This window comes from Sprattus sprattus (assembly GCF_963457725.1).
Source record: "Sprattus sprattus genome assembly, chromosome: 17".
In the NCBI taxonomy this organism is placed as follows: domain Eukaryota; kingdom Metazoa; phylum Chordata; class Actinopteri; order Clupeiformes; family Clupeidae; genus Sprattus; species Sprattus sprattus.
In genome coordinates this window covers 7,173,501-7,201,000 of record NC_137915.1, presented here as the reverse complement: position 1 = coordinate 7,201,000, position 27,500 = coordinate 7,173,501, and the positions used below count along the sequence as shown (strand labels likewise).

Sequence of the window (27,500 nt, the reverse complement as noted above, 5' to 3'; positions counted from 1 at the left end):
GTGTGTGTGTGTGTGTGTGTGTGTTCTGCATGTGAGTGTGTGTGCTGATCCCCACTCACACAGGAAACGTTACCTCAGGAATACTGATCACTAGAGGGAGGGAGAGAGAGAGGGAAGGGGAGAGGTAGAGAGAGAGAGAGAGAGAGAGAGAGAGAGAGAGAGAGAGAGAGAGAGAGAGAGAGAGAAGCAGAGCTTAGATGAGAGCCAGCAATTGAGAGAGACTACAGAAGCCGCCAGCTGCAGCAGGGTCACTAAGCGTCCTTTTCATGGACCAAACTACTCACACACACACACACACACACACACACACACACACACACACACACACACACACACACACACAAACACACACACACAAACAAACACACACATACACACACACACACTCACAACACACACAAACAAACACACACATTCACACACACACAAACAAATACACCTATACACACACACATACACACACACGCCACAAACAAACAAACACACACAAACAAACACACACACTCAACATCTGCAGGCTCCACACGCAACAGCTCTCTGTACCCCAGATAGAAAGAGCGAGCGAGAGGACGGATGGTGCAGACAGAGAGAGAGAGAGAGAGAGAGAGAGAGAGAAGGAGGAGGAGGAGGGAAATAAACAAAATAATGTGGCACTGCACCACTCTGGGCTTTTGCAGTAATATGCTGTGGTGGACTGCAGTGCTCTGAGCTGAGCTATTTTATACTCTGGTATGTATTGAGCCAAGGTCCATAGGCCGCCTCTACGCCATAACCCAAGACAGAGACGACCTCTATGAGACAGAATGGCTGCAGTAATAAATGTCACGGGGACTGTCAACATCCAGTTTTGGATATGCTCACATTCCACCACTTGCCCTCTGAGTTATTCACTGGCACTGCGTGCAGCGCTGTGCTGTGCTCTGTAAAGTGACTAACAGGTCTGGGGTGGGTTGAGCCGGCGGGTCGCGTGCCATAACTGATGAGCGGTGCTGTGCTCGACAGCTCCGTGATCAGTCACTAACTTAAAGCAGTCAGCGCTAAATGAGCCATTACAAGAATGACCACAGATCGCCAATACGCCTTCACCCTCATTAAAAGAACAGCGTTCCTTGATTAAGCTTGTGCTTGTGTGTTCAAAAGAACATGTGTTTATAAGGGTGTGTGAAAAGTGTGTGTCTCTGTGAGAGACATAGGTGTGTACATCTACTTTACCCATCTATCCATACAGTTAAACTCATAGTAGCAGATGGGTCCCCCCTTATGTGCCGTGGTTCTGCTTAAGGTTTCTTCCTGACTAACAGGGAGTCTTTTCTAGCCCCTGTTGCTATTGTGCTTGCACTAAGGGGGTTCAGGCTCTGGGCTCTGTAAAGCGCCTAGAGTCAATTGTATTGTAATGGCGCTATGCAAATAAAATTGAATTGAATTGAATAGTTTCAGTGGAAATATGTCTAAGAGAGTGGCGAATGAGCGAGAGGGTCAGGGTGTGAACAAGAGTAAGTGTTTGAGTGAGAGATTACAAATACACAGCTGTGTGAAGAGGAGGGTATGTGTATTCTGATTGGACATCTTTTAAAGTGTTGTGTTTGAGCACTATCTGACTGTTCTATGTGTACTGATGTGCATGTGTACCCCCACATGTGTGTGTGTGTGTGTGTGTGTGTGTGTGTGTGTGTGTGTGTGTGTGTGTGTGTGTATGTGTGTGTGTGTGTGTGTGTGTGTCTGTGTGTGTGTGTGTGTGTATGTGTGTGTCCGTGTGTGTACACAAGGTATGGAGTGTCCAGATGCCCCTCTCTCGGGCTGATTCTCTCATAAATCCAGCCCTGGAGCTGCTAACTGAAGCCACATGGGCTTTTATCTAAATAACTACAGCAGCATGGAGTATCACATTCCCGCTATCCCTCTACACACACATTCACACACTCACACACACACACACACACACATACACACAGACGACACACACACAGCCCTTGTCATTGCCCCCGTCCTCAAAAATCACAGCAGCAGCGCGGACATGTAGTCTTTAAAAAATTGGCACTGTAAACTTCAGACAAACATTGTCAAACTTCGTTAGCACTCAGTAATAGCCCGCTCGCCCACTCCGGCCCATATGGCTAGCATACATCACCTCCCAGCAGACAACGCAAGAGCCCAACACACACACACACACACACACACACACACACACACACACACACACACACACACACACACACACACACACACACACACACACTTCCTTTCTAGAAAAGAAGTAAAAGCAAGAAGACGAAGGGGGAAAAAAAACGTAGTGAAATGCCTTTCTGAAACACCTGCCTATGCTGAGGCATGTGTATTTACATAAACGTAAAACAGATTACATGCGGGGCAACCTGTTTATGTTAATCACCGCCATAATCTGATAGAACAATGATGCACTTTGTGCTGGGGCTCCTGAGCCAATTAAATCCAGTAGGCTGGCAAGGTCCCACTGTTAGCATGAAGTGCTACGTCTACAGATGTGGACACCAAATACAAGCACCAAAGAAAAGCTCAGGTTTGACTAGCATTCCTCGTTTGATAGAGATCCAGGGAAAATGTAAAAAAAAAAAAAAGTGAGTAACATACAGTAAACCATGGCAAAAGTGTATATATTATACCATAATGTCATGCCGTGATGCAGTGCAAGGTCGCTTTCAAAGCATGTGCTTTTGATAATGAACCACACCATATGAAATCACAAAATACTGTTTAGCTTTTAGCCCTGGCTTAGATTAACACACGTTTTGAATGACCAGTCCAGCTACTTGTCTGGACTCTGTGTGTGTGTGTATTAATGGTGTAAGCTGTTTACAGTGGTCATACTCTTGTGTAAGGGATCACACAGATCTGTAGTTGTATAAGCCTTTGCTACAAGCTCTTTTGCTTTCTAAGCCTCTGATTGTCTGACTGTTCAGCTTTTAATTCTGCCAGAGGGGAACAGGCAAGTTTATACATATTTCTCATTAAAAAAATCCACTCTCAAACATACCATGACTGCCTGTGAAGCAGCTACACCAATCTGTAATCTGTACATGCTCCCTATCAGTTTCGCAATGCACAGAGTGTGTATGCGGTGCGTTAGTGTATGTCTGCGTACGTATGTCAGACTGTATGTGCTTGTGTGAGTTGGCAGTGTAAGATGCATGTGTGACACTACTTGTGTTTATTACTATTCATTGATGTTGAAGAATATTGGGGTTTTTAATAAACGTTCTAAGTAGTGGCAACTCATGTAAATCCTTCCCCCACAAGAATGTATCACATTTACAACACGTTCATTAACATCCAAATGGTCAGCCAGATCTTTCATGTCTGCAGACCTTCACATCTTTCATATCTAGATGGACCCCATACTATTATGCTTCCTAAGGCCGTGTTCACACTTGACTTGACACTTTACTAGGGAAGGTACACGCGTACCTACTCTCCTCATCCTGATTGGTCAGCTGTCAGAAAGGCGCTTGACTTCACCCAGCGCTTTTCTGAAATGTTGAGAAAATTGAACTCAAAAGGCGCCAGGCTCTCCGCTTTTTAAAACGTTTTTAAAACGTTTTTAAAACGCGTCCGCCTTTTTCCTTTTCCCATAGGGTTGGATGGAAAAAAGGCGCTAGGAGTTGTAAGAAAGTCAAGTGTGAACACGGCCTAACATGCCCGACCTTACACCTTGAACCAGACCCCCAGACACACCCATTATATTAGCTTGTGTGTTCCATCTACCTACAACTGAATGCCACTTGTAAGAGAAGAGAAGAACATCAGAAGAACATAATGCAGAACACTCATGTTTTGCTCTGGATGTGCCGTGTGTAGACACCCACAGCCACATGTGGTGAGAGAAAACGGAGCAAGGAGTAATGACAAAGGGACGCAAGGCCAACACAGAAGAGACACTACACTATGGACAATTTTTCCAAATCATCCTCCTTCTCTCTCTCTATTGTAGCCTGTCGTGTGTGCTTGAGAATGCATATAATTCGCAGAATAAACTGACACCCTACCCATCCAATCAACATTCAATCGAGTCCTTTGCTAAATCTTGCAACCGAAACCAACTTCAGAGCTAAAATAGAGTTCTGTTATACTATAGTATAATAGTGGTGTTTTCACATTAAATCCATCAAAACACTACGATCTTTCAATGTGTTCGGGTCCATCTGTCTTTGTGAGCTAGTTTGGTGTGTGTGTGTGGGCACATGTGTGTGTAGGACCAGGGATCTTTGTTGAGGCCACAGGATATTACAGCATTATAGCAGCCCTGTCCCACACCACCCGCTTCCACTCCAGGGGCATTCTGCTCCACTGAGCCAACACACAGACACACACACTCTCTCTCTCTCTCTCTGTTTCTCTCTTTGTCTCTCTCTCTCTCTGTATTTTTCTTTCTCTCACCTCTCTCTGTCTTTTTCTTTCTCTCTCTCTCTCTCTCTCTCTGTCTGCTTCTCAGGTGGCTCTGGCCTACCTTTGCGTTCTCAATGCAAGGGCAGATGGCCCACAGACACACACACACACACACACACACACTCTCTCTCTCTCTCTCTCTCTCTCTCTCTCTCTCTCTGCTTCTCAGGTGGCTCTGGCCTACCTTTGCGTTCTCAATGCAAGGGCAGATGGCCCACAGACACACACACACACACACACACACTCTCTCTCTCTCTCTCTCTCTCTCTCTCTCTCTGCTTCTCAGGTGGCTCTGGCCTACCTTTGCGTTCTCAATGCAAGGGCAGATGGCCCACAGACAACACACACACTCTCTCTCGCTCTCTCTCTCTCTCTCTCTCTCTCTCTCTCTCTTTCTCTCTCTCTTTCTCTCTGCGTCTCAGGTGGCTCTGACCTACCTTTGCGTTCTCAATGCAAGGGCAGATGGCCCAGGCAGCACTGGACTGCACATCTGGGTTTGGGTTCTTCAGCAGAGACCAAAGCAAACGCACCCCATCCAGACGATCTATGATCCTGAGGAAAACAGAGAGAGAGAGAAAAAGAGAAAGAATGGTTTTTGTCATGTTTCTGCATGCATTTCTGCATGTTTCTGCATTTCTCTAGTTACTTTATTATACAATATAAACATATAAAGTGTATATATATACAGTATATCATCCCTACATACAGTCACATTTTCTTTAAATGCTTAGACAAATGTTTATAACATGGCAGTACAGCTTATGAACATTCAGATTGATAGATGGATAATGACTGATGCACAATGAATCACAAATAAAATGCACTTACACATCTTAACATAACATTGACCAATTGTGTAATGACCTTTTGCTTAAAACCAATAATGACCTTTGCTTTAAACCAAATCAAGGTGTATTCTTGAGTTGAGTGGAAGGCTGACATTAGTTTGATGCTAATGTTGACAATAATGTCAAAGAAGTGTGTCGGTAAACCAAACTGTCACTGAGTGACAAAAAGAGTGTTTGACCAAACTTGCAGTGAAGGTCAGTCTGGTTTTGGGCATTGGGTACATATGTGTGTGTGTGTGTGTGTGTGTGTGTGTTATATGTGTGTGCCCATGTGTGTATACTTTTGGACAGGGCCTCAGGCATGCAGGCGCTGGGAGAAGAGGGCGCACACAGCTCCCACAAGCCTCGGCTTCAGTGACGGTCGCGGGCACCAGGAAGCAGGGGTGCCGAGAGGCTAAGGGTGCCAGCAGACTGGCGCGCGTCTGAAGGGCAGCCACACAGGAAGAGTGGGCACACACAGAGGCTTGGCTGTGCCCGTGCTCTCTCTTAGCCTGGCATTATCACCGACACCGACAGCAAGAATATCACAGGACATCCAACAAACATATCTTTATAGCGAACATAGAAAGTGTGTTATTATGGCTTATCCACAATCCCATAAGACTAAGCTTGGGGAACATGCAGTAGAGCAGCATAGAGCCTATGCCGTGGCCTACTGGTTAGGGTGTTGGGCTAGGGACCAGAAGGTTGCCGGTTCGATCTCCGACCAGAAGAAAAAATGTGGGCAGGGGAAGTGGTTGAGCATTGCAGTCCCATGCCACATGCAGGGCTGAGGTGACCTTGAGACTAATTAAGACACGCTCTCACGCCGTACAGGGGAAAAAAATCAATAAATAAAGACCTCAGCTACTACAAAAGATTCTTAGTCAGAAAGCTTGCAGGGGGGGGATGCATATGTAACCATGACATGGGAGTCGGTGACACCACAAAGAACTTGCTTTTTTTGTCCACCTTCCAAATATCTGCATGCAGCTTTAATGCAAGCAATGCATCTGGAACAATACAACTTCAATGCGGCAGTGCATCTGTATCAATGCAGCTTCAATGCATCTGTAACAATGCAGCTTCAATGCAGCAGTGCAGTGCATCTGTATCAATGCACCTTCAATGCAGCAATGCATCTGTGATAATACACCTTCAATGCAGCAATGCATCTGTATCAATGCACCTTCAATGCAGCAATGCATCTGTGATAATACACCTTCAATGCAGCAGTGCATCTGTAACAATTCACCTTCAATGCAGCAATGCATCTGTCACAATGGAGCTTCTGGTACTGTATTGCTCTTGGGCAGTGGGGCCACTGTTATCAAGGAAGCAGCTCAAGGCTCAAAGGCTCAAAGGGCACTGATGATGAAAGGATGATGAAAGGAGCACAGGCTCCTACCAAACCATTCCATTGCCCGTGTAGCTAGCTACAGCATCTGCCTTTGGAGAATTGGCTTCTTTGGCAGCCAGTGAATGTGCTCCATTTCAGCACATTAAAAGACTTCTTCCCTTCACACATGAAGCATTATGATTACTGTAGCTGTTCTGTTCACTTGTGGTACTTTGGCAGCACAACATATCGACCGTCATACCAGTAAAGCCACTTTGAACTTGAACTTGAGAGCGAGAGGGAGAGTGAATGAGAGGGAGAGCGAGACAGACAGAGACAGAGAGTCTCTATTAATAGGACATGGCTGTGCAGACGCACTGTCTTCCTCCCTCCATTGATCTGACTGGCTCTCCATCTCTCTCTCTCTCTCTCTCTCTCTTTCTGCCAGCATCCACCCCCCCCCCCCTTCCCCCTTCCCCTGCCATGCCCCTGCTGCGCTGCTGAAAGCACACGCATCTCGGGTAAGGGATGAAAGAGCCAGTCTGTCAGCGAGGCTTCCCCATCAGCCTGCACTGACCAATCCCGCGTCTCCGTACGCTCCCGAGCAACAAATCAGACACCAGGGCAGCCGTTCGGCAAACAGCTCCAGCGGGCAGGGACCCTGGCCCTGGGGACTCATGGTGGGCAGTCCTGAGCGCCTTGCTAGTATTTATAGAAAACTGATGGGAGTCGGCAGAGACAAACATACACTGTTCAGTGGTGGTACTTCCATCCCGTCTATGGAGCTGAGAAGAGAGAGAGAGACAGAAAAAGAGGGAGAGAGTGCGAAAAAAAAGAAGCAAAAACAACACCAGAAAAGGAGTTCTTTTCCAAATCAAACAGCAAGTGAGACAGGTCAGCCCTATATTTCACTGCGTCTGAGCTGAGTTTGCCTAAGCACTGGCCATATTTTACGCTGTGTGTACTACTGTACATGCCTGCCCTGGCACAGACAGTCAGAGTCAGAGAGAGAGAGTTAGTCGCTCCATAGAGCAGCTCTTGTGTGTGTGTGTGTGTGTGTGTATGTACGCTTGTGCGTGTGTTGTACGTGTGTGTGTGAACATGTGTCAATGTGTCCTCGTGAGTGTGAGTGTGTTTGTGTGTATACGTGTGTGTGTCTGTGTGCACACGTGTTTTCACGTGTGTGTGTGTGTGTGACTGTGTGTGTGACTGTGTGTGTTCATGTGTGTGCATGTGTGTGCATGTACGTGTGTGCATGTACGTGGGTGTGTGTTGATGTACATGCATGTGTGTGGACTTTGGTTGCCATGTAACACGTTTCCCATGTGTGCCTGCTGCAACAAGGCCTGCATTCAGCGCCCTGGTAATTGCTTTAACACTCCCTAATCAGGGTATCTCCGCCAGCCACAGCCATCAGGGGTCGTCTCCTCTCCATCTATCTCTCCTGCCCCTCCATCATCTTCCCCCAGCTCGGAGTGCTAAATCAGCCTGAGCGCCTATCATAACAGCGTGTTATAGCAGAACACCAGAGGGTCCTATAAGTCATTCTGATCAACCCAACTTTATACTACATTATCAGCCATGTTATGCTAACAGACACGGTATCCTTTAAGATGACAACTGGAAGAATAGGAGGGAGAGTGAGGGATGACCGGAAATGGAAAGAGAAAGAGAGAGATAGAGCGAGAGAAAGAGAGAGAGAGAGAGAGAGAGGAGGAAATAAATAGGGAGACAGATGGAAGTGAGTGAAAAATGATGATCAAATCCTATGGGAGCCAGCGGTGCGTAGTATGTGTGCAGCATACGTTCCCTGGATCCACGTGGACGGTACGGTCTGATCCGAGGAATGCAGTGTTTTCCCAAAACTCTTGTTCCTCTGCTGAAGCTACACTAGTGGGTTTCCTCTTTACGTTCGGAGCGATGTTAGAAGCATTAGATACCTCTCCTTGATCCTTGCCTGAATTACTAGCAAAACTGCAACAGCCACCTCTATCGCCAGTTCTGCGTACTCTAAGATTTAAGGCAAATTAGGTGCATTAGGTGTAATTAATGTTAACTCTGATCTAATTCTAAACTGATCGTGGATTGTAAGTAACGAATGTGGTAATTTCACAACTCTGGTCTCCCACTGACAATAGACACGCGCTTTTGTCTGTTTTCAATACAAGTACGGTCAAGACTGTCTCCTATAGCCACCTACAGTATACTGTATGTCACTTTGTAACAAATTACACAGAGTTTAAGAAAAATCATAAGTCCAAACTGAGTGCATAAATATCAGGATAAAGCACTCAGAAGAGGAAAGCATTTTGCTGCCCACTGCAAACTGACAGATAATCTCCTTCTTGGATCCACACAAGAACATTTGTCTTCATGTGCTTCACAGAGCAGCTTAGATGCTCTACTGACCAGAGATCTTTTGAGGAAGCTGCCGAGGCTTGCTGCAGGCCTCCGGAGGCTTAACAGGGTACAGACAGCACTGGCAATAAAACATAAGTGTCTACAGCAAGGCTGTGTCAGCCGCAGTAAACAGATAGCTTTATCTCAGCTCCAGATGTTAACAAAATTATTTAAGAGCGCTTTTCTTCTGCCTCCAAGGAGGTCAATGTCAGCAGACAGCATTGATAAGTAGAAATCCGTAAGCAAGAATGTTACTGCCCAACATCTTGTGAGCAGTAGATACTTCTGTCATGTACAATGATTTGAGTCCAGACAGAGAAACTGCAGTCTGATCCGAATGCAACAGCCTGCGGCATATGCAATAGGTCTGTCTCCAGCCGGCTTGCTTAATCTCAGAAACAGCACTGACCAGAATGGTTTTGGGGCAGGAAACAATCAAATGTGAGCTATGCTAATTGCTCAGCAAACTACTGTGCGCAGCTCTTGAAATAAGCCAATGCCATGCACAAGACATCGAAAAATTCCGGGGTGAGGGGGGGGGGGATAAAGAGACTCTGTCCACAACTAAGTGCAAATGTGTGGAAAGGGGGGGAAAAAAAAGCTACACGACAAATTCTAAATATAAACCCTGAGAAAACATGAATAACATGGTTCAGTGGTAGGGAGGGAGAGACAGAGACGCATACTGTATGTCTGTTACATGGCTGTCGGGCCCACAGAGCTGCCGTGCCTGTACTGGGAAGAGAAGTGTAACCTACCCCCCTACTTTTTTTTTTCTTCTTCCATCTTTGACTTCAAAACAAGATGTTTCTTCTCTTTTATGGCACGATTGTGGTTCGGCGCATCCATAAATATATTATTCTTTCAGACAATGTCGCTCGCGGCTGACCAACACGGGCCTTCCCGAATGCGGAGCCCTTTATTTGAGTCCAGTGTTAATTAAGAAGGGGCTGGAAGTCTATAACAGGCTTGTAAAAGCAATTTGATTCAGATGGCGGCCGCACTGAGCGCTGCTCGTAACACTGCAGAACAGAACAGCAACAGAACCGAACGTTCCGATCCGTGGACCTCTGCGAGATGCCTGAGGACAGCGAGCGCAGCTTTTTTATGTGTGATTTCTGTGTCCTCACCACAGCTGAGCTACTGGAGCCCAAACTCCACCTGCATGACCCCGGTTCCAAAAGCCACAGACCACACTGGGAGACATTCAATCGCTTTTATCGTCCCTCAGAGTTTCTATTTATCAACCCTCGTCCTGGGAACTGGACCCCATGGCGCTGGCTTTCACTTCCACCCTGGTCTACCGACTTAGCTACATCCTGGGACGGCCACAGCAGGCTTAGCGGATGTTTTTCTCCCATGCACCCATCCAAGTGATAACTGTCACTGGCACAGCCACGTTGGGTGCTATGAATGGCAGTTGGCTAACCACATTTAGCACTGAGGACAGCATGCACCATTAGGAGCTGTAGCTGCGTTCAGGCGCTAACTACCCCCTGAGGATGGGGGCTGGCGCATGCTTCCCCGCAGATCGTCCCAGGGTTCTCGCCACAAGTCCCCAACAGAGAGACAGCCACACTTGACGAGGGTTCCCCAAGGCGCTCTGCGACACCACTGATGACTCCCAGCGGTCCCGCCGCCCGTAGCCAGGCCTGACCACCATGGTAGCGCTCAGTGAAACCGCAGCGGCCGAGAGAATAATGGCTTCCCACTCACGCCACAGCTATGCCCCCTGCTGAGCAGGTAGGGCCAGCAGGGCGAGGAGGACTGTGATTTGAGGCTAAGTGTTGACGCTGGATGCACAGCGGGGGCAGGAGGCACTGGACCTCCGGGCGCTCGGGAGATGAGGCTCCAGGCAGGCTCCAGGCTCCAGGCTCCAGGCTCCAGGCTCCAGGCTCCAGGCAGGCTCCAGGCTCCAGGCTCCAGCCTAGGCTGCTTTCAGCAGCTGTGGCCTGGATAAAGCAGTGTGGCATGGTAAGGCTTAATTAAGCATACTCTTGTGAACAGGACAACTCGTTTTCCACAGGGCCACAGCTAAATTGGTCATTGTATTGTTGCAGAGGTCCTGACCTGAGACCGTTAACAGTATTCTCGTGGGTATCGCTGCTATTATTACAGGCCTGAGGACAATGTGCTGCTATAATGTGAGTTGTTAAGGCCAAAAAGCTGTGAGTGTAAAGCTTAATTTATACTTATGTCGCAGACACCTTTGAAATGGTCGCCGACACAAAAAAAAGTGTCGTTCAGGCCGCTGCATTTGTACTTCGGCGAACAGTCGCCGCCTACGTCAGTACACCGAGTGGCACCAACGTCATTTTTCTGCCGCTACATTGTTGACTTTTTGGAGGTCAACAGCGTGTGCCGTCTATCTAGACAATCACACTTGCGCGACACAATGTGAGGAATCAGGGGCGTAACTAAAGGGGGGCGCAGCAGGTGAGGTCGCACATGGGCCCAACCTATAGACATTTGTGTCTAAATTGACTGTACCACCGACAGTCCTGCGCCTGACAGAAGACTCATAGTAATAGTAAAATGCTACTTGGAGTGTCTAATGACTTATGTGTAATGACTTATACATACACTATAGAAACTATTAAAAAACGATTCAATGAAATGAGTAAGTTCTTATTTTCTTTGGTACTTTTGTCTTATTCAGATTTGCAATGATGATTGCTGGGTAATATGTATGTCGTTGTCCAATGTCAAGTCTCTATTTGATCATGTGACGATATTGCTAGTTAAGCAGGCGCAAAGACCGACAAGCTGACTGAGCACAGCCAGAGGCACAGCACACCTACAACCAACGATGCCTTTCAAACATAAAAGTGGTGATGCATGATTTGCTTTTTCAATGGACAGGATAGCCATCCATTCAGCCCCTCCTGCTCCTCAGGTCTTTATGAGTTTCAATTTGGAAAAGGGTCGATCTCTGTTTGCTGCAGTCCGTGGGGGGAATTTTAATGTTAACATTGACATAACTCCAGTATTGAGTTAGAACCCTATAACCATAAAAAAGCCTACACAATGTAATCCAACGGGTCAAGTATCTGTGTTAAAAATAAACTGCTTATTTTTGCCACTGACAGGCCCATAATGTTATTTAGAAAGGATCCTAAAGGGACAACATCCTAGAGAGCCAGACCTGTGTCTGTTTACTTCAATAGCTGTAAAGAAACTAGAAAACTGTTTCTACAGTTTTTTGTAGTTTAAGTGTCTGTTTCTGCAAAAAATTACTGTAAACAGACACATCTCTATGATCCCTTCCATGTAGTCAAACACTTATCGTAAAAGGAAAATAGTGGCATGCGTGTGTTATCGGCTATGTTCGCGTTGTCATGTTAATCTATTACTAAACTTAGCATAAGGATTGTTTAACAGACTAGCCGATTGTTTAACAAACCGATAACCGATGCAGCTACGCTATGAGCTTGTCAGTGGCTGAAATAAGCAGTTCACTTTGACACGGATGCTTGCCCCATAGGATTACATTGTTGAGTCGTTTTGCGGTTGCCGTTTAATATCTCAATACTAGAGCGATCTTGATCGTTTTTGTCCCTAGTAAAAATCTGGACCCGAAAAGATGGGAAAATAGGGCCATGGTTGAAATATCCCCAAGTTACCCCTTACAAATGATTCATATCAGTGCACCATGGAGTGACTGTTGTAACGATCACTAAAGATACTGAGTTATTGTAATGGACAAGACTGTTATCCTGGAGTGACATTTATCCTAATCCTTAAGGGTGCAATGTTGGTGTATCAGTGATTAAGACCATTATAATTGCAACTAATGTGGAGAATGCTGTACTGCAGTGACATACGCCATGCTCTCCTGCTCAGTGGCGCAGGCTCCGACAGCGCGGGTAACGTTGACCAGCAGTGCCTGGTTGGTGCCCGTCAGCAGGTTGACCAGGGGTGGGATGCCCCCGCTCTTGCGTATGGTAGTGCGGTTGGCAGGCTTCTGGGCACACTCCCCCAGGGCGCCCACCACGTTCACCAGCACCTCCTCTGGCTGGTTATTCAGTAGCCCCACCAGAGTCTCCAGAGCGTGATACTCCTGGAACCTGGGGAGGGAGAAAGAAAGAGAAGAGCTACATTAAAAACAAAAAAAAAAGAAAGAAAAAAAACAAGGAAAACCAGTCAAGATTATTGTGATGAAAAATAGGAGAAAGGTACGGTTACGCACATAGAATAGAACAGACAGAGAGTAAAATAAAGAGAAACACTTTAGAGAAAAAGAGAGAGGCAGACAGAGAAAGAGGGGGACTGGAAAGGAGAGTGGTAGAAAAGGTAGAGTGAATGAGAAGACAGGGGCATTAGCAAAGCTTCACAAACACCAGGTATCATATTGGAGAGATTCCTGAGATATGACTGAGCTCCTTTGCAACATAAAATGCTACATCTGAACTCGTGCCAATGAAAATTAAAACTCATCTCTCTAAATTGAAATACCACAACAAAATGAAAAAAAAAGACATTCCACAGTGACGGACAGCTTTTTCAATCCGTCTCCACCTTTCTTTCCCCCCTCCTATCCATTTGTTATCTGACTCTGAGGTAACTCTATGTTGAGATATGCTTTTAGCTCCCCGGAGTGTCATGGTATGCTTGTCTAATGACATCATCCTCTTAATCCTCTTTATATGACTTTGGACAGACGCAGACACGAACCACTTCCATCACTTAGCCTATATGGGCGCTTACGCTTCGCTTCGCTTCTATTAAATGTCACAATCCGCTCTCTCTGATGGACATCCACCCAATACTTCATAGAGGTCGTGCCGGGTCGGGGCTGTAAACATCTCATCTACTGGCTGTCAGGGTTCAGTCACGAGGCTTGGGGTTCTGGGTGAGACGTTGAGGGCTGGTCGACTCATATTTTTTTTTTTTTGCAGCTTAACGTGGCCCGGGACAGGGGATGACCTCATCACACCCAGCAGCCCTCCATGACTGTCCCAGCTAAAAACAGCCGCCAGGCAGACAGAAGCCATAGATACGGTTGGCACCCTGTAATTGGTCTCCCATGATCGATGCGGCGGAGGTCTCCGCTTGGCAGGCATAAATCAGGTGCGAGCCGGCCCCGGCGGGGTGTTTTCCCAGGGCCAGTCCCCGTCCGGCGCATCCCCGCTCCTCCATGCGTGTGCTCCGTTTGGACTACATCCGCTGCGGCTTGGCCACTCGGTGCTCCGCTGGCTTCACTCTCCACGTCTCGTAGAGTGGTCCACTACTGTAAACATTTTAAAAGGGATATAATGTGGTCGCGCGGAGCCGCTGCAAACCTCTGATGTACGGTTAAGTTATACGACTGTTTTTATTCACAGTTACGGTTACTGGCAATGGTCGAGCTATGCAGGGCTATTGTTGAAAGTGTCCAAGGTCATTTGGTTTTGGTCAGGGTCCATAAGAACGTTCTCTCTCAAGCGGAGCGGTAATGAAGAGAGCGGCCGCCAGAGAGAAATGCAGTGGGAAAAAGAAGGAGAAAAAAACCCAGAAACGACTCAATGAAAACACAATAAGCCCCACACACCACTGCTCTAGTGTTATCTGCTCTGCACAGTGCTAGAATTATGCTGTAATTGCACGCATTGCGTTTGATAAATGGACTGCGAGCGGTGTCTATTTTTGTTGAGCCAATCCCAGCACGCATAATTAGAATCGGCAGAGGGAAGCATAACATGGCGTGGACCCTGAAACGGTGGGCTTTGCACAAGTGGAGGCACGCCGTGTGCATGTGTGTGTGTATTTTTGAGTCTGCGCGTGTGTGTGTGTGTGTGTGTGTGTGTGAGTGTGTGTGCGTGTGCATGTGTGTATGTTTGAGTCTGCGTGCGTGTGTGTGTGTGTGTGTGTGAGATGGGGGGATGAAGTGGAGGGCGTGTGCGGGGAGCAGCACAGAAGCGCTTCTGTCTGCCGCGGATATGATGGATGGAATTGCTCCATCCGTTTAGCAGACATCTGCTACAGTAACGCAGGCGCTCAGGAAGCCCCGCTCGCTTACATGCACCCCCCCCCCAGGCTCCGCCGACTGCAGGTCAGCACGGGCCTCCTCGCAGGGTAACCCTGCTCTTCACACACACACACACACACACACACACACACACACACACACACACACACACACACACACACACACACACACACACACACACACACACACACACACACACACACACACACACACACACACAAACACACACACACAAACACACACAATAGGAGGTTCAGCTCTAGTTCATGGTGCTCTAGTAGACTGTATTTTAAGCCATGCCAGAACTAGTTCCTAACTAAACAGAAACAGCTTAAGGTTGACCAGCTTGCAGCTCCAGAGTGTTTCGCGTGATTTTTCATACTGTAAGTGCATGAAACAGCACCGTGTTACTGAGACGAGGCCCATTCTAGTCAGTCACAAAGTGCACACACAGGAAAAAAGGGAGAGATACACGAGAATAAACGGAAGAAAAGGTCTTAGGAAGAGCTGCAATTATGGTTTGCTCATCACCAACTGGCCACCAAAGGGAAGGCTTGTAGAGCCCATAATTGCTTATGGACTTCTGAATGCTGACCTCAGGCAGGACTGAGTTCAGGGGAAAGGCACTGGAAGCTGATTGCTTCCCGTCCGAGGCCCAACTCAAGCCCAAAACGGTTTGAAATAGCCAGATATCAGTGAAGGCATAAATCTACCGCTGACTGCGAACTCTCACACTGTCCAACGGTTTGTCTTGGCATCCATTAAACACAGAAAATGAAATAAGAGAAAATGATAGAGAGAGAGAGACAAAGAAAGACTGAGACAATATACCTAGATTGATGTTAGAAAGAGCCCAGGGCAGTAGAGAGACAACAATGATATTTTATGGAGGTGCTACCCCCTCACACAGTCAGCCTGGGGTAGGCCTCCATCTCTGGGCGTTTAAGCAACGCGCAGCCCTATGTAAACACACTTTACTTATGAGCATAATTGTATTTTTCACCATCAATCATTTCTCATTCTGATGCATCATTAATCAGGCAAATGGCTCCCATATGCCTCGGGGCTCGATGCTGCGGAGGTCTCCCGGAACGGCTGAGGTGTGCAAACACTCACACACACACACACACACACACACACACACACACACACACACACACACACACACACACACACACACACACACACACACACACACACACACACACACACACACACACACACACACACACACACACACACACACACACACACACACACACACAAAAGCGCGCTGTCTGCTGTGGGCCACCGGGCTTGTCCTAAATGTTCATGTAGTTTTTAGTTAGGTAGAGAAAAAGAATTTGAGGAAGAGGGAAGAAACAGGGCTTTTTATTGCTGCTGTAATGTACACTCAAAAATGATTTTGTTCCTGATTCGTGGAGAGGGGAGTGATTGATTTTGAAGCAAGAGCAGACCCCAAGGCAGATGGAGTGAGCTGGAGAAAAAGGGAGAGAAGGGGAGGGAAAGAGAGAGAGAGAACCAGAGAAAGAAAGAGAGCACTTGTTGGCCTGTTTTCGCTAACCCTAGCACTCATTTTTCTGACGCTAATGGCCTGGTCATGTCTGACCTTGACGTTTTTATGTGTTGTTCAAATAACCCTGGCAAGGCCGTCCAAATCCAGGTTCCCGTTCGCAAAATTTTAGTGCGCATTAAGGTACATGCGCCGGGCATCCCGCTGGCTTCCTCTTGGGCTGGCCGAGCCTGACGCCAAGGCTTTCCGTAGGGTTCACACCCAGCGGCGCGGACGCTCCGGAGCCCCACAGCACGGCGGCGGGCCGGGCAGGAGCATTTGGCTGGAACTGGGAAAACCTTGTAGCTGTACTTTGCTCTACTCTCGTTTGCTCTCCTCCTCCTCCTCGCGCAAGATTCCTTTGTCATCACTCACGTCCGTTCCGTAACGAGCGGCCCCGGGAAATGCCAGCGCCGCGTCTGAAGTCGGCAAATGAAGTGTCACCAAATGTGGTTTACGTGCGATTACGGGGATTATTGTTATCATCGCTATTATGTTCTACAACGATGGTGATGATGATGATGACGATGATTATTGTTATTGCCGCCTCTCTGCGTAGCAACGGTGTTATGAGTCATTAGACGGCGGTGCGGAGGCAGTAACGGTGCAGGGCTGTGCCACGGTGCCCGCAGCCAGAGCGGTTAACGTGTTTTAGCACCTGTGCCAGGCAGGGCCTCCAAAGCAGGGCAGCTTGCCTGGGCAGGGATCCTGCGGAGGGGGGGGTGAGGCAGGGCAGCTGGGAGGGGGATCTGGGTTGGGGGGGGAGCCCAGTGCAAGTGTGTTGTTCTTGGGAGAGTGAAAGGCGAGGATGCAAGTGTGTGTGGGTGTGTGGGTGTGGGTGTGTGTGTTGTCCACATAAATGTGGCTAAGGTTTGTGAGTGGTCTTCTGAATGTGGCTGAGACTGAGGGGAGCCGAGTGCAAGTGAGTTGTTTTAGTGAAAGTGTGGCAGGACTGTGTGTAAGTGTGTTTAAGTGTGTGTGTGTGCCCTGACTAAGTGAGTGTGTTGTTATTGTAAGTGTGTCATTTTGTTTGGAGGCTAGGGCACTGAGAGGCCTTTAGAAAGGAACAACTCAACACAAAACTTGACGCAGAGTCAAGAAAAACCCACAAGGTGTTTTGTTTTTCAAGCGTTTGCCCATGTCTGTGTGTGTGTGTGTGTGTGTGTGCGTGTGTGTGTGTGTGTGTGTGCGTGCACGTAAGACAGAAAAAAAGAACAGAGAAAGAGCAATTGTGTTTGTGTGTGTGCCTGTGTGTACGCTTCTGTTTATGTGTGTTTAAATCAGTGTGCTTGCCCGCCACTTCACAAGCCATTACTGTGCATAAACGATCCCACTCGCACCTCAACGCACCCTCGGCAGTTATAAAGTCTACCTTTTTTATGGGCATGTAACATGGCTGTATAATGTTTATTGGTGTAGCTCTAACATATCTGGTTAATGGGTCTTTTTTGCCGAATCGAAAATGGCAACAAGCTCGCTCCTCAAGTGGGGGAGGCTTACGTTGATCTAAATGCGGGATAAGTGTCTGTCAGCTCTGATGTACGAGGTGGGGAGAGATCAGACTTAGGGCTACTGGGCTTTTTTTTGGGGGGGGAAAGTGAAAGCGCCTCTCTCGTGTAAATTCCCTCTTAACTCCGACTCATCTGTGGCTTTCAGGCCAGACGCTTCGAGACACCGTTTCCAAACGTCTCAATCGATCACGACCAGTGGGCTCTCCAGAAGGTGTCTTAAGTGTAAAGAATGCAGCTTTATCAGGCTGCTGGCCCGCGCTTGCGACAGAGGAATATAAATATATAATATCGTCCGCGTTATTTATGCGCAGGTTGGCGTGGGGTAAAATAACGCATGTGTAAGCTGTGTTTCGGTATGTCCCCTGCCTTGTGCCGTCGGGAGAGTCAGCCGCTCTAAATCACGCTGTAATGGGAGAGCCTGTGCGACAGGACAACGCTGCCAGGTCACGTTCTCCGGTGCCGTAATTATTTATGGGGGGAAAATGACCAAACTACAAACTGCCAATAAAAAAAAGGAACCCCGAAAAAAAAAAACAGCCGTCGCAAAAAGCGTGGCCAGGAACGCGTCCCTAAATGTCACCAGCGCGTTGAACAGGGCCGACGCAGAACCATCGCTCGCATGGCGTACACGCGGGACGATTTAAGAGCCTGTCAGCTTACACTCCAGACCATTAAAGAACAGACGCCTTAAACACACACAGACAGACACACACACACACATACACACACATCCTTAAAACATTCACAAATGCACAGCCCTCTCATATGCGTACCCTCTCGCACACACACACACACACGCATGCATCTGACACATGCTGCACTAATAGGGAAACGGCTGTGACTAACACATTACTGCCGTGTCCATAAAATCAACACGTCTCGCGGCCCTTTGTTAACAGAGTAGGGGGAAAAAGCCGGAGCAAGAACATTCCTCCTGCAAACAGTCCCAATAAAAGACATCAGAGCTCACAGACACCAAAAATGGGGGAAAACTCTGTTTTTCACTCTTCGAAAAAGTCAAATGATCGCTTTCCTGAGGCCACGCAGGAGATGGAGGGATGGGGTATGACAGCTCAGACGAGTGGAAAAAGTGAGTCTCTCATGTGAACAAATGAGACGTCTCGTAAAAACAGAGAGGGGGTGGGGTGGGGTGGGGTGGGGGGAATAAACGGGAGAAAAGAAAGCAGCACATGTGATTGCACATCCTCTCTCGTTCCCCCTCACTAGCATGCTCTCTTGACACGCACATGCACACACACACACACACACACACACACACACACACACACACACACACACACACACACACCCCAACAGTATGGTAGATACATCTACCTACACTGCAAATTACAATCACCTGAATCGCCTTGCCCTCACCGCCACCATTAAGGCGAGACATCTCTACTTTCCTCATACTGCGCTGTGGTCATACCACTCCCTGCTTTCAGCTATGTCTCCTCTTGTCAGCCTCGGCCTCTTCAGCGTCAGCTCATCTCTCAGGTACGGCTGAATATATATATCGGCTCTGAGTGAATGACAGGGCAATCAGCTCGATTGAACGGTTCCATTACGTGGAGGCTGACGTCTGGCAATTGGATATGAATATTTGGTTTAATCAGCGTAGCCAGACAGACGCGAACAACAGCGCTGTGTGTGTGAGGAGCAGCTCCTCCAGCCTCTCCAGAGATCACCTCTGACCCCCGACTAGACAGACTGTTTATTCAGAGCGTGTCCTTTCTGTCATCCTAAGGCTGCCACAGTCTACAGTCCACCGACGGAGGCAAAATCACAATACGTGCGATGATGAAAACAAACCAAACGATAGTACCATGAAAATAGGCAAATAACGAATAACTGGAATAATCCCATTCAGCTAATGCCTTTGCTATTACATTACTATAAGTATTACAAGTATGTATACAATTATTAGGTAGTTTCGATGAGTGTGGGCATGTTGTATGCATGTTTTCATGTATTGTAAGAATGTTATTGGTATGACTGAACAACAGGAGATGCGTTGCAGTGTAATTACAAGTGTACAGGAGTGTGTTAGAGTGCATTTATGAATGGATGGTAAGACATGTGATGCTTACAAGGCCACGTTCTCAATGCTAATGGAGCACTTCCAGATGGCTCCGGTGGTGGCGGCCAGCAGGTTCTTGTTCTCGGCCTCGCTGAGCAGACTCACCAGCGGCTGGAGGCCCGCGTACCGCCGCACCAGGTCACGCGTGCGCTTGTCCTCTGCACACTAACACACACACACACACACACACACACACACACACACACACACACACACACACACACACACACACACACATACACACAAACACACACACAAACGCAAATACATAAAACCATGCACACAAACTGTGTTATGTGATTACAAAACAAAGTTGAGTGGCATGAATGGCGTATTCATCTATGAAGTCCACATGAAAAAGATGTAGCTGAGGAAAGGTCCAGAACCCAGTCTCTGGTCAGCTACCTTGAATATGGCACTGGCACAGTGCATCTGCAGCTCCTGGTTATCACAGCTCAGGTTCTTCACCAGGTCCTCAATCATGCCCTCCGTTTGGATGGCAACCCGGTAGCTCTTCTGTTCACCGGAACACATACACACACAAACACACACACAAACACACATATTAGAGCTGTCTTACACTCTAATTTTAAAGCCTATAAGGGTCATACAAAAAAGGGTCCCCTAGCACAAACAAATCACATGAACGTACGTCATTTGATCTGTTATCACTAAAGCCTTCAGTTTCACGCTCGCACACACACACAGACAAAATAATGCTGAGCAAAGGTACAGAGCAGCACAGGTAAAGAGCCATGTAGCACTTTAATCACCAACACTCTCAGCTAATAACATTCACAGCTAATAACATTCACAGCGGGCACCGCGATAAGTTCTCGGTCATTAACAGAAGCAGCACTACTGAGGGGCTCAATTACAATTTAATTAACATTTACCACTACTAATAACATTCACAGCTAGCAGCAAGCTTAACTGGGGCCCGTCCTACACAGGAGGTATGAAGGACTGGTATGTGTGTGTATGTGCAAGGTAGCTAGTGAAAGTACAAGCACATCTCAAATAACTTTGCACAGGGGCTGGACAGAGTGAGCAGAAATTGGCAATGACAAATAGCCACATACTGCTCAATGTTCTCTAGGAAGGCTACTTATCAGGCACAACATTTAGACTATCAGGTCTTCGTCAGGGGCTCACAATTATGCCGCTACAGACACACACACACACATATACACAGGAACAGGAATCCAAGATTAACCTTCTAGGTGTCCAGACAAGAGAACTAGTAAATAATAAAACATTTCCTACAAAGCATTTTTAGGCATATTATATAGGCACACTTTTTGATTTTCCACCCACAAATGTTTGAAGTGCATATCATTAAAAGTATTGCTTCAAACCAAAGTAATAGGTGTTTTATTGAACAAAAACAGTAGCTATTTGAATTTGAAGCTGGAAAAACGTCATGTAAAAAAACCATATGCATCACCACAGGACTAACTACACAAAGAGGACAAAGCCTGTGTGGACCACCTCCTTACTCAAAACTGGTGCAAGAAACAGCTTCAGGTTCCCTGTGGGATACCACATCCCCATTCAAATTAAACCTAGTCATTTGCCTTTAGTTGTCATTGGTATTTTACAGGAAGGTTGGATGAAAGCAGAAAGAGAAAATTATTTCATCCGAATCTGCTATTGCATCTGTACTTCAGGTGAAAATGATGATAACTCAATACAACTTGGCAATACGACACAGGAGCACTGAATGTAAGCATAATCAGTTGAATATCAGTACTGTTATAGTGAACCGTACAGTATTTACCTCAACAAGTTCCATTGATTTAAATGGGCCACCTCAACGTTCAGAGGTCTGATATTTCTTTATAATGACAGCTGCAAAAAAAGTATGACTGGTGCCATTGGCAACAGGTTTTGCGCTTTTTGTAGTCTGTTCACTAAATGTAACGGAAATTCATTGTAACTTGATGTCAGCAAGTAATTGGTTTCTACGCAACGCCTGAAACTTTAAAGTTCTATTTGCGTGACAAACCATTTTTTCTTAGTAGAAGTCACAAAACAGCAGGAAAATCATTAAAAATAGCTATTTTGAAGGAATGTATTTAAACGTTTTGGCCAGTAACTGTATAATAATCGGGATAATGTATAGTCAACTGGTCAGTTTCAGAAAATAAATCCCTTCGGGACAAAACAAGACCCTATGCTGCGTGTTCGACCCATTCGTCCTGTCTGTATTTATTTTCCTATAATGACCGGCGGGCTATACATTATCCCTTACATACGTCACTGTGATATAATGGTTTTAGTGGACGGCTGCTCTCAGTAGGACCCTGACCTCAGAGGCGCACTCCTGTAGGGTGCCCACCACTGGGATGAGCATGTCCTCGTGGGGGGACTTGAGCAGGCGTGCCAGCAGCGGGATGCCCCCGGCGCGGCGGATGGCGTCCTTGTTGCGGGTGCTCTTGCTGCAGCTCCAGAGGGCCAGGGCGCCGCAGCGGGCCACCTCCACGTCACGCTCCTGCTCCGCCGTCAGGACCGCCGCCGAGTCCGGCACGCAGTCCAGCAGCTCCACCTACACACACACACACACACAGACACAGACACACACACACACACACACACACACACACACACACACACACACACACACACACACACAGGCGACACAGATGACATCAGGAGCCACAAATGCATCCTGCACTGAAACGCAAAGTCATACACATTCACTAATTAACGAACGCACAGGAGAGAATACACACACACACACACACACACACATATGCACAAATTGCACCCACATACCACCAACACACAGTCATGGAAGCGACAGCATTCCCATTTCGAGACGCCATCAGGCAACATCACAGAAGTAAGGCACGTATAAAAATATGCCTTTTTGCTAGTGACAACTCCAGATGTCTACGACCTCACACAGTCCAAACCACTCCACCTTCACAGATGACCTGAAGCCAGTCGCCCCGCAGCACATGATGTAACCAACACCCTCACCACACCCAGGCTTCCCCAGACTTGGGTCTCAATGAATGCTGACGTGGGCCCTATGCTACTGGCTCTGAAAGGCAGAGTAGTAGTACATTCATTCACACACACACACACACACACACACACATACACACACACACAGGTGGTCTGCCACGATACCTGAGACTAATCCTGCTCAGTACTCGGCAAAATATACACTACAACACACACGCTTTAATCACACTACTGCCGCGCTCGGTCAATAAACACACACTCCACTTCCAGCCCAGGAGCGACATTCTATCTGTTTTTACACAAGCCAGGCTGACTTTGATGCCATGGCCTAACGAGAGTGAGGTAGAGACATGGGGGGTGGGGGAGAGAGAGAGAGAGAGAGGGAGAGAGAGAGAGAGAGAGAGGGAGATGGAGAGAGGGAGAGGGATAGAGAGAGGGAGGTATGGAGGGGGAGAGAGAGAGATAGAGAGAGAGGGAGGGAGAGAGAGAGAGGGAGAGGGAGGGAGAGAGAGAGAGAGAGAGGGATGGAGGGAGAGAGAGAAAAAGAGAGAGATAAAGAGAGAGAGGGAGGGAGAGAGAGAGGGAGGGAGAGAGAGAGAAAGAGAGAGAGGGAGGGAAAGAGAGAGTGAGAGGGAGGGAGAGCGAGAGAGAGAGAAATGATGCAGTTGGCATAGGTGGTCTGGAAAGTGGTGATGAGTCTGAGGTCACCCTAAAGGTAGACGGTGATTAGTTTCCATATGGCAAAGACCTGACCCTCGTCCTTTTACCCCAAACACACACACACACACACATAAACACACACACACACTCCCTGAAACAGACACACGGTCATGGTGGAGGGTGAACAAATTTAACAAGCTTTTTGGCTTGACCTGGGCCTCACTTGCAATTAGGCTCTTTCAGGCAGCTGAAGCTGTCTGGACCGAAAGAGCTTAAAAAGATTCAAAAGTTCTTATACAAAGACACACGTTCACAAATTCGCAAACCCACAAATGCACACAAATACACAGACAGACAGACAGACAGACAGACAGACAGACAGACAGACAGACAGACAGACAGAGACACACACACACACACACACACACACACACACACACACACACACACAGTCACACACACACACACACACACACACACACAGACACACACACACACACACACATACAGTACTGTATACTCACTAGTCTCTTAATGCCCCCGTGCTGTCTGACGGTCCTGCGGGCCCTCCTGAACTTGGCCACGTTGGCGATGGTTTCTGCTGACAGACACTTGAGCTCCTTGTCGGGGGAGTCCAGGATGCACACCATAGTCTGCAGCCCCCCCAGGTCCGCGATCGCACGGCGGATCTGGGAGTTATGGCTGATCTCCTTCAGGATCTTCAGAGAGCCAATCTGATACACAAAAACACACACACACACACACACACACACACACACACAAACACACACAGACACACACACACACTTGTAATAGGTTTACACAGACTATATATATTTCAACTTGCGACTCCATTACCACCCAGATTCTATGGTATTCTACATTCTATGGTATTGTATTATTTAACATGCGTCTCTGATAGGCCAGCCTAGCTGTGCCAGACTAGGGTTCAGGCTGAGGGGAGGGGGAACCTGAAACGGCAAGTAGTGCAGAGGTCAGAGGTCAAGTGCTTGTGGTGCTGTCCTGCGCTGCACTCATGCTGGGGCAGACAGCAGAGCCTGCATGAGGTCAGCGTTGGCGCAGCCGGTAGCACACAGCACAGCAGCCAGAACAGCAGCACACTCTACAGCTCACACAGCTTCCTTCATTTTACAAGAGACACCTCATTTTACGAGTTACAAATAGTTATTCACACACACACACACACACACGCACGCACACACGCACACACACACACACACATACACACACACACACACAGGCCTCATTAATGTTTCTGATGTGTCAGGTTCACTGGTGAACCGCTCGCTCTGTGGCTAACTCGCTCTGCTCTCTCTGCAGTGTCCAACCCATTTCCTCAGTCTGTCAGTCACTTTCCCTTCTCTCTGTCTATCTGTCTATCTCTCTATCTATCTATCTATCTATCTATCTATCTATCTATCTCTCTATCTCTCTATCTATCTATCTATTTATCTATCCATCTATCTATCTATCTATCTTTCTATCTATCTATCTATCAATTTTTGTCTAACCTACTGTTCTGTCGCTTTCTCAGTTCTGTCCTTCTAACTCATTGAAGCACCTTCTATGCCCTCTTCTCTTTCAAAATGTCCCTCCACCTCTCTCTGGCATTTCCTATTTCTTTACTCCCATCTCTCTCGACTACCCTCCCTACCACCTATTCAATTGGTTCGCTGCTGTTCCTCCATCTCTCCCGAGGTTCCTCTCACCCCCTCCTTGCCTCCTCCCCTCCTCCCAGAGTTCTCACTTTGCATTTGATCTCCTCGGTGGCCAGCAGGTTGATGAGGACCTCCAGGCCGCCGACGTCCCTGATGGCCAGCTGGCAGGTCTCCTGGGCCAGGTTGAAGTCTCGCATGGAGCACAGCGCAATCACCGTGGCCGTCTGGTTCCCGCCCTGCAGCACAGCACAGCACAGCACAGTGTCAACACCATTACACACATACACATATACGCACACACACACACAAATATACACAGACACACATACACAAACAAACACACACACACACACATAGAAATACATACACATATACGCACACACACAAACACATATACACACACACATAGGCAAACAAACACACACACACACATAGAAATACATACACATATACGCAAACACACAAACAAATATACACACACACATACGCAAACAAACACACACACATAGAAATACATACATATATACGCACACACACAAACAAATACACACACATATATACATACACAAACAAACACACACAGACATAAATACATACACATATACGCAGAGAGTTGGGGAACAAGAGAGGCTGTGAAAGAAAGAAAGAAAGAAAGAAAGAAAGACAGAAGAAAAGAAGGGTGTGGGGTGTGAACGGATGAGAGCATTGTTGATTTGCTGGTTTGGATGTTAGTTCATTTTTGTATATTCCTTCAACATCAACCATGTTGAACCATGTTCTTTTCTTTTTTCCTCCATCAATCCCACTACTTTCCCTCTTAGTCTATGTCACATGATGTCTCCTACTCTCTCCCTCTCTCCCTCTCTCCATCCTTCTCTCTCTCGCTATCCCTCTCTCTATATCCATCTATCTCCATATCTATCTCTCTGTGTACCCCTCAGTCTGGTTATCTCTTGCTGTATAGAGACTGCAAACACATCGGTAGGTGTTTACGGCTGGCTCTGTCCACACATCTGGAGGGAGATGATCTGATGCAGGCCCCTGTGCCTGGCACCACTCTGTGGCCAGAAACCAAACACAATGACCTAAGCAGCCAGTTAAAGGCAAATGAGTATCAGAATGCTTACGATAATCACAAGGTTGCTTTTCAGAAGCCTCTGTTTTGACAGTTGCTATACACACACACACACATGCACGTACACAACACACACAGACACACACAAACACACTCACACAAACACATGCACACAGTGTTTTACTGTGCCTAGTCCACAAATTAGTAACCGAGGAACTACTGCAGACTGAACATGGCTGAGGGGCTATCAGTTCTGGGTTTGGCAGCTGTGCTTGAACCATGCAGCGCAGTTATAGGGAGCATATTATACTTCCACTGGTCTTCATGCTCCCAATCACACGATCCGCACAGGATGAATGATATTTAGGTTTCAAACATGTGGAACACGTTGAAAGAGAAGTACGCATGATAGCGTTCCGTCCTTTACATATCACCACAGACACACACACACACACACACACACACACACACACACACACACACACACACACACACACACACACACACAGGCTGATGCCATAATGTGGATAGATGTGTTTGGTGCATCAAACCACAAGGCTGTGGCTGAGGCCCTGGCTCAAACTGAGAGAGCGCTTGTCTCAACCTCTGGGAGCTTTCCAACATCTGTATTTTCCGTGCGATGGCTCGTTGTCGTTCTTTTCTTTTTTTTTTCATTCTCTCTTTTTTTCTTCCTCCTCCTGAGATGTTTGAGCTCCCCTCTCCGCTTCGCTCCTCTCCTCTCCTCTGGACAGGAGCTGTTGTTCAGCGCAGTAGGTGGAGAATGTGCCGGTAAGCCGGCCTAACCCCAGACACCTTATGACACTTTGAAATGTGACACTGAAGCCTACTGAAGTCCAAATCTCCTGGCAATCCTACAATCGCATTTGATGTGTTTTCCTTTTTTTTTGTGTTGTTTTCTTTTCCTTGTTGCTCTTTCATAAATGAAGTACAGATAGTGTGTGTGTGTGTGTGTGTGTGTGTGTGTGTGTGTGTGTGTGTGTGTGTGTGTCTGTG

At 47.2% G+C, this 27,500-nt stretch overlaps 1 protein-coding gene across 1 annotated transcript in view; it reads right to left on the bottom strand.

Moving 5' to 3' along the window:
- Positions 1-27,500, bottom strand: part of odad2 (outer dynein arm docking complex subunit 2) — a gene marked incomplete at its 5' end in the record, with an annotated part of 71,667 nt that overhangs the window by 21,029 nt on the left and 23,138 nt on the right. Inside the window, 7 exons of the mRNA XM_080854944.1 lie at positions 4,857-4,971; positions 12,810-13,052; positions 20,110-20,264; positions 20,505-20,615; positions 22,411-22,647; positions 24,257-24,466; positions 25,501-25,647. Coding sequence (XP_080711070.1) covers positions 4,857-4,971; positions 12,810-13,052; positions 20,110-20,264; positions 20,505-20,615; positions 22,411-22,647; positions 24,257-24,466; positions 25,501-25,647 — 1,218 coding nt within the window. The remainder of the gene's footprint in view (positions 1-4,856; positions 4,972-12,809; positions 13,053-20,109; positions 20,265-20,504; positions 20,616-22,410; positions 22,648-24,256; positions 24,467-25,500; positions 25,648-27,500) is intronic.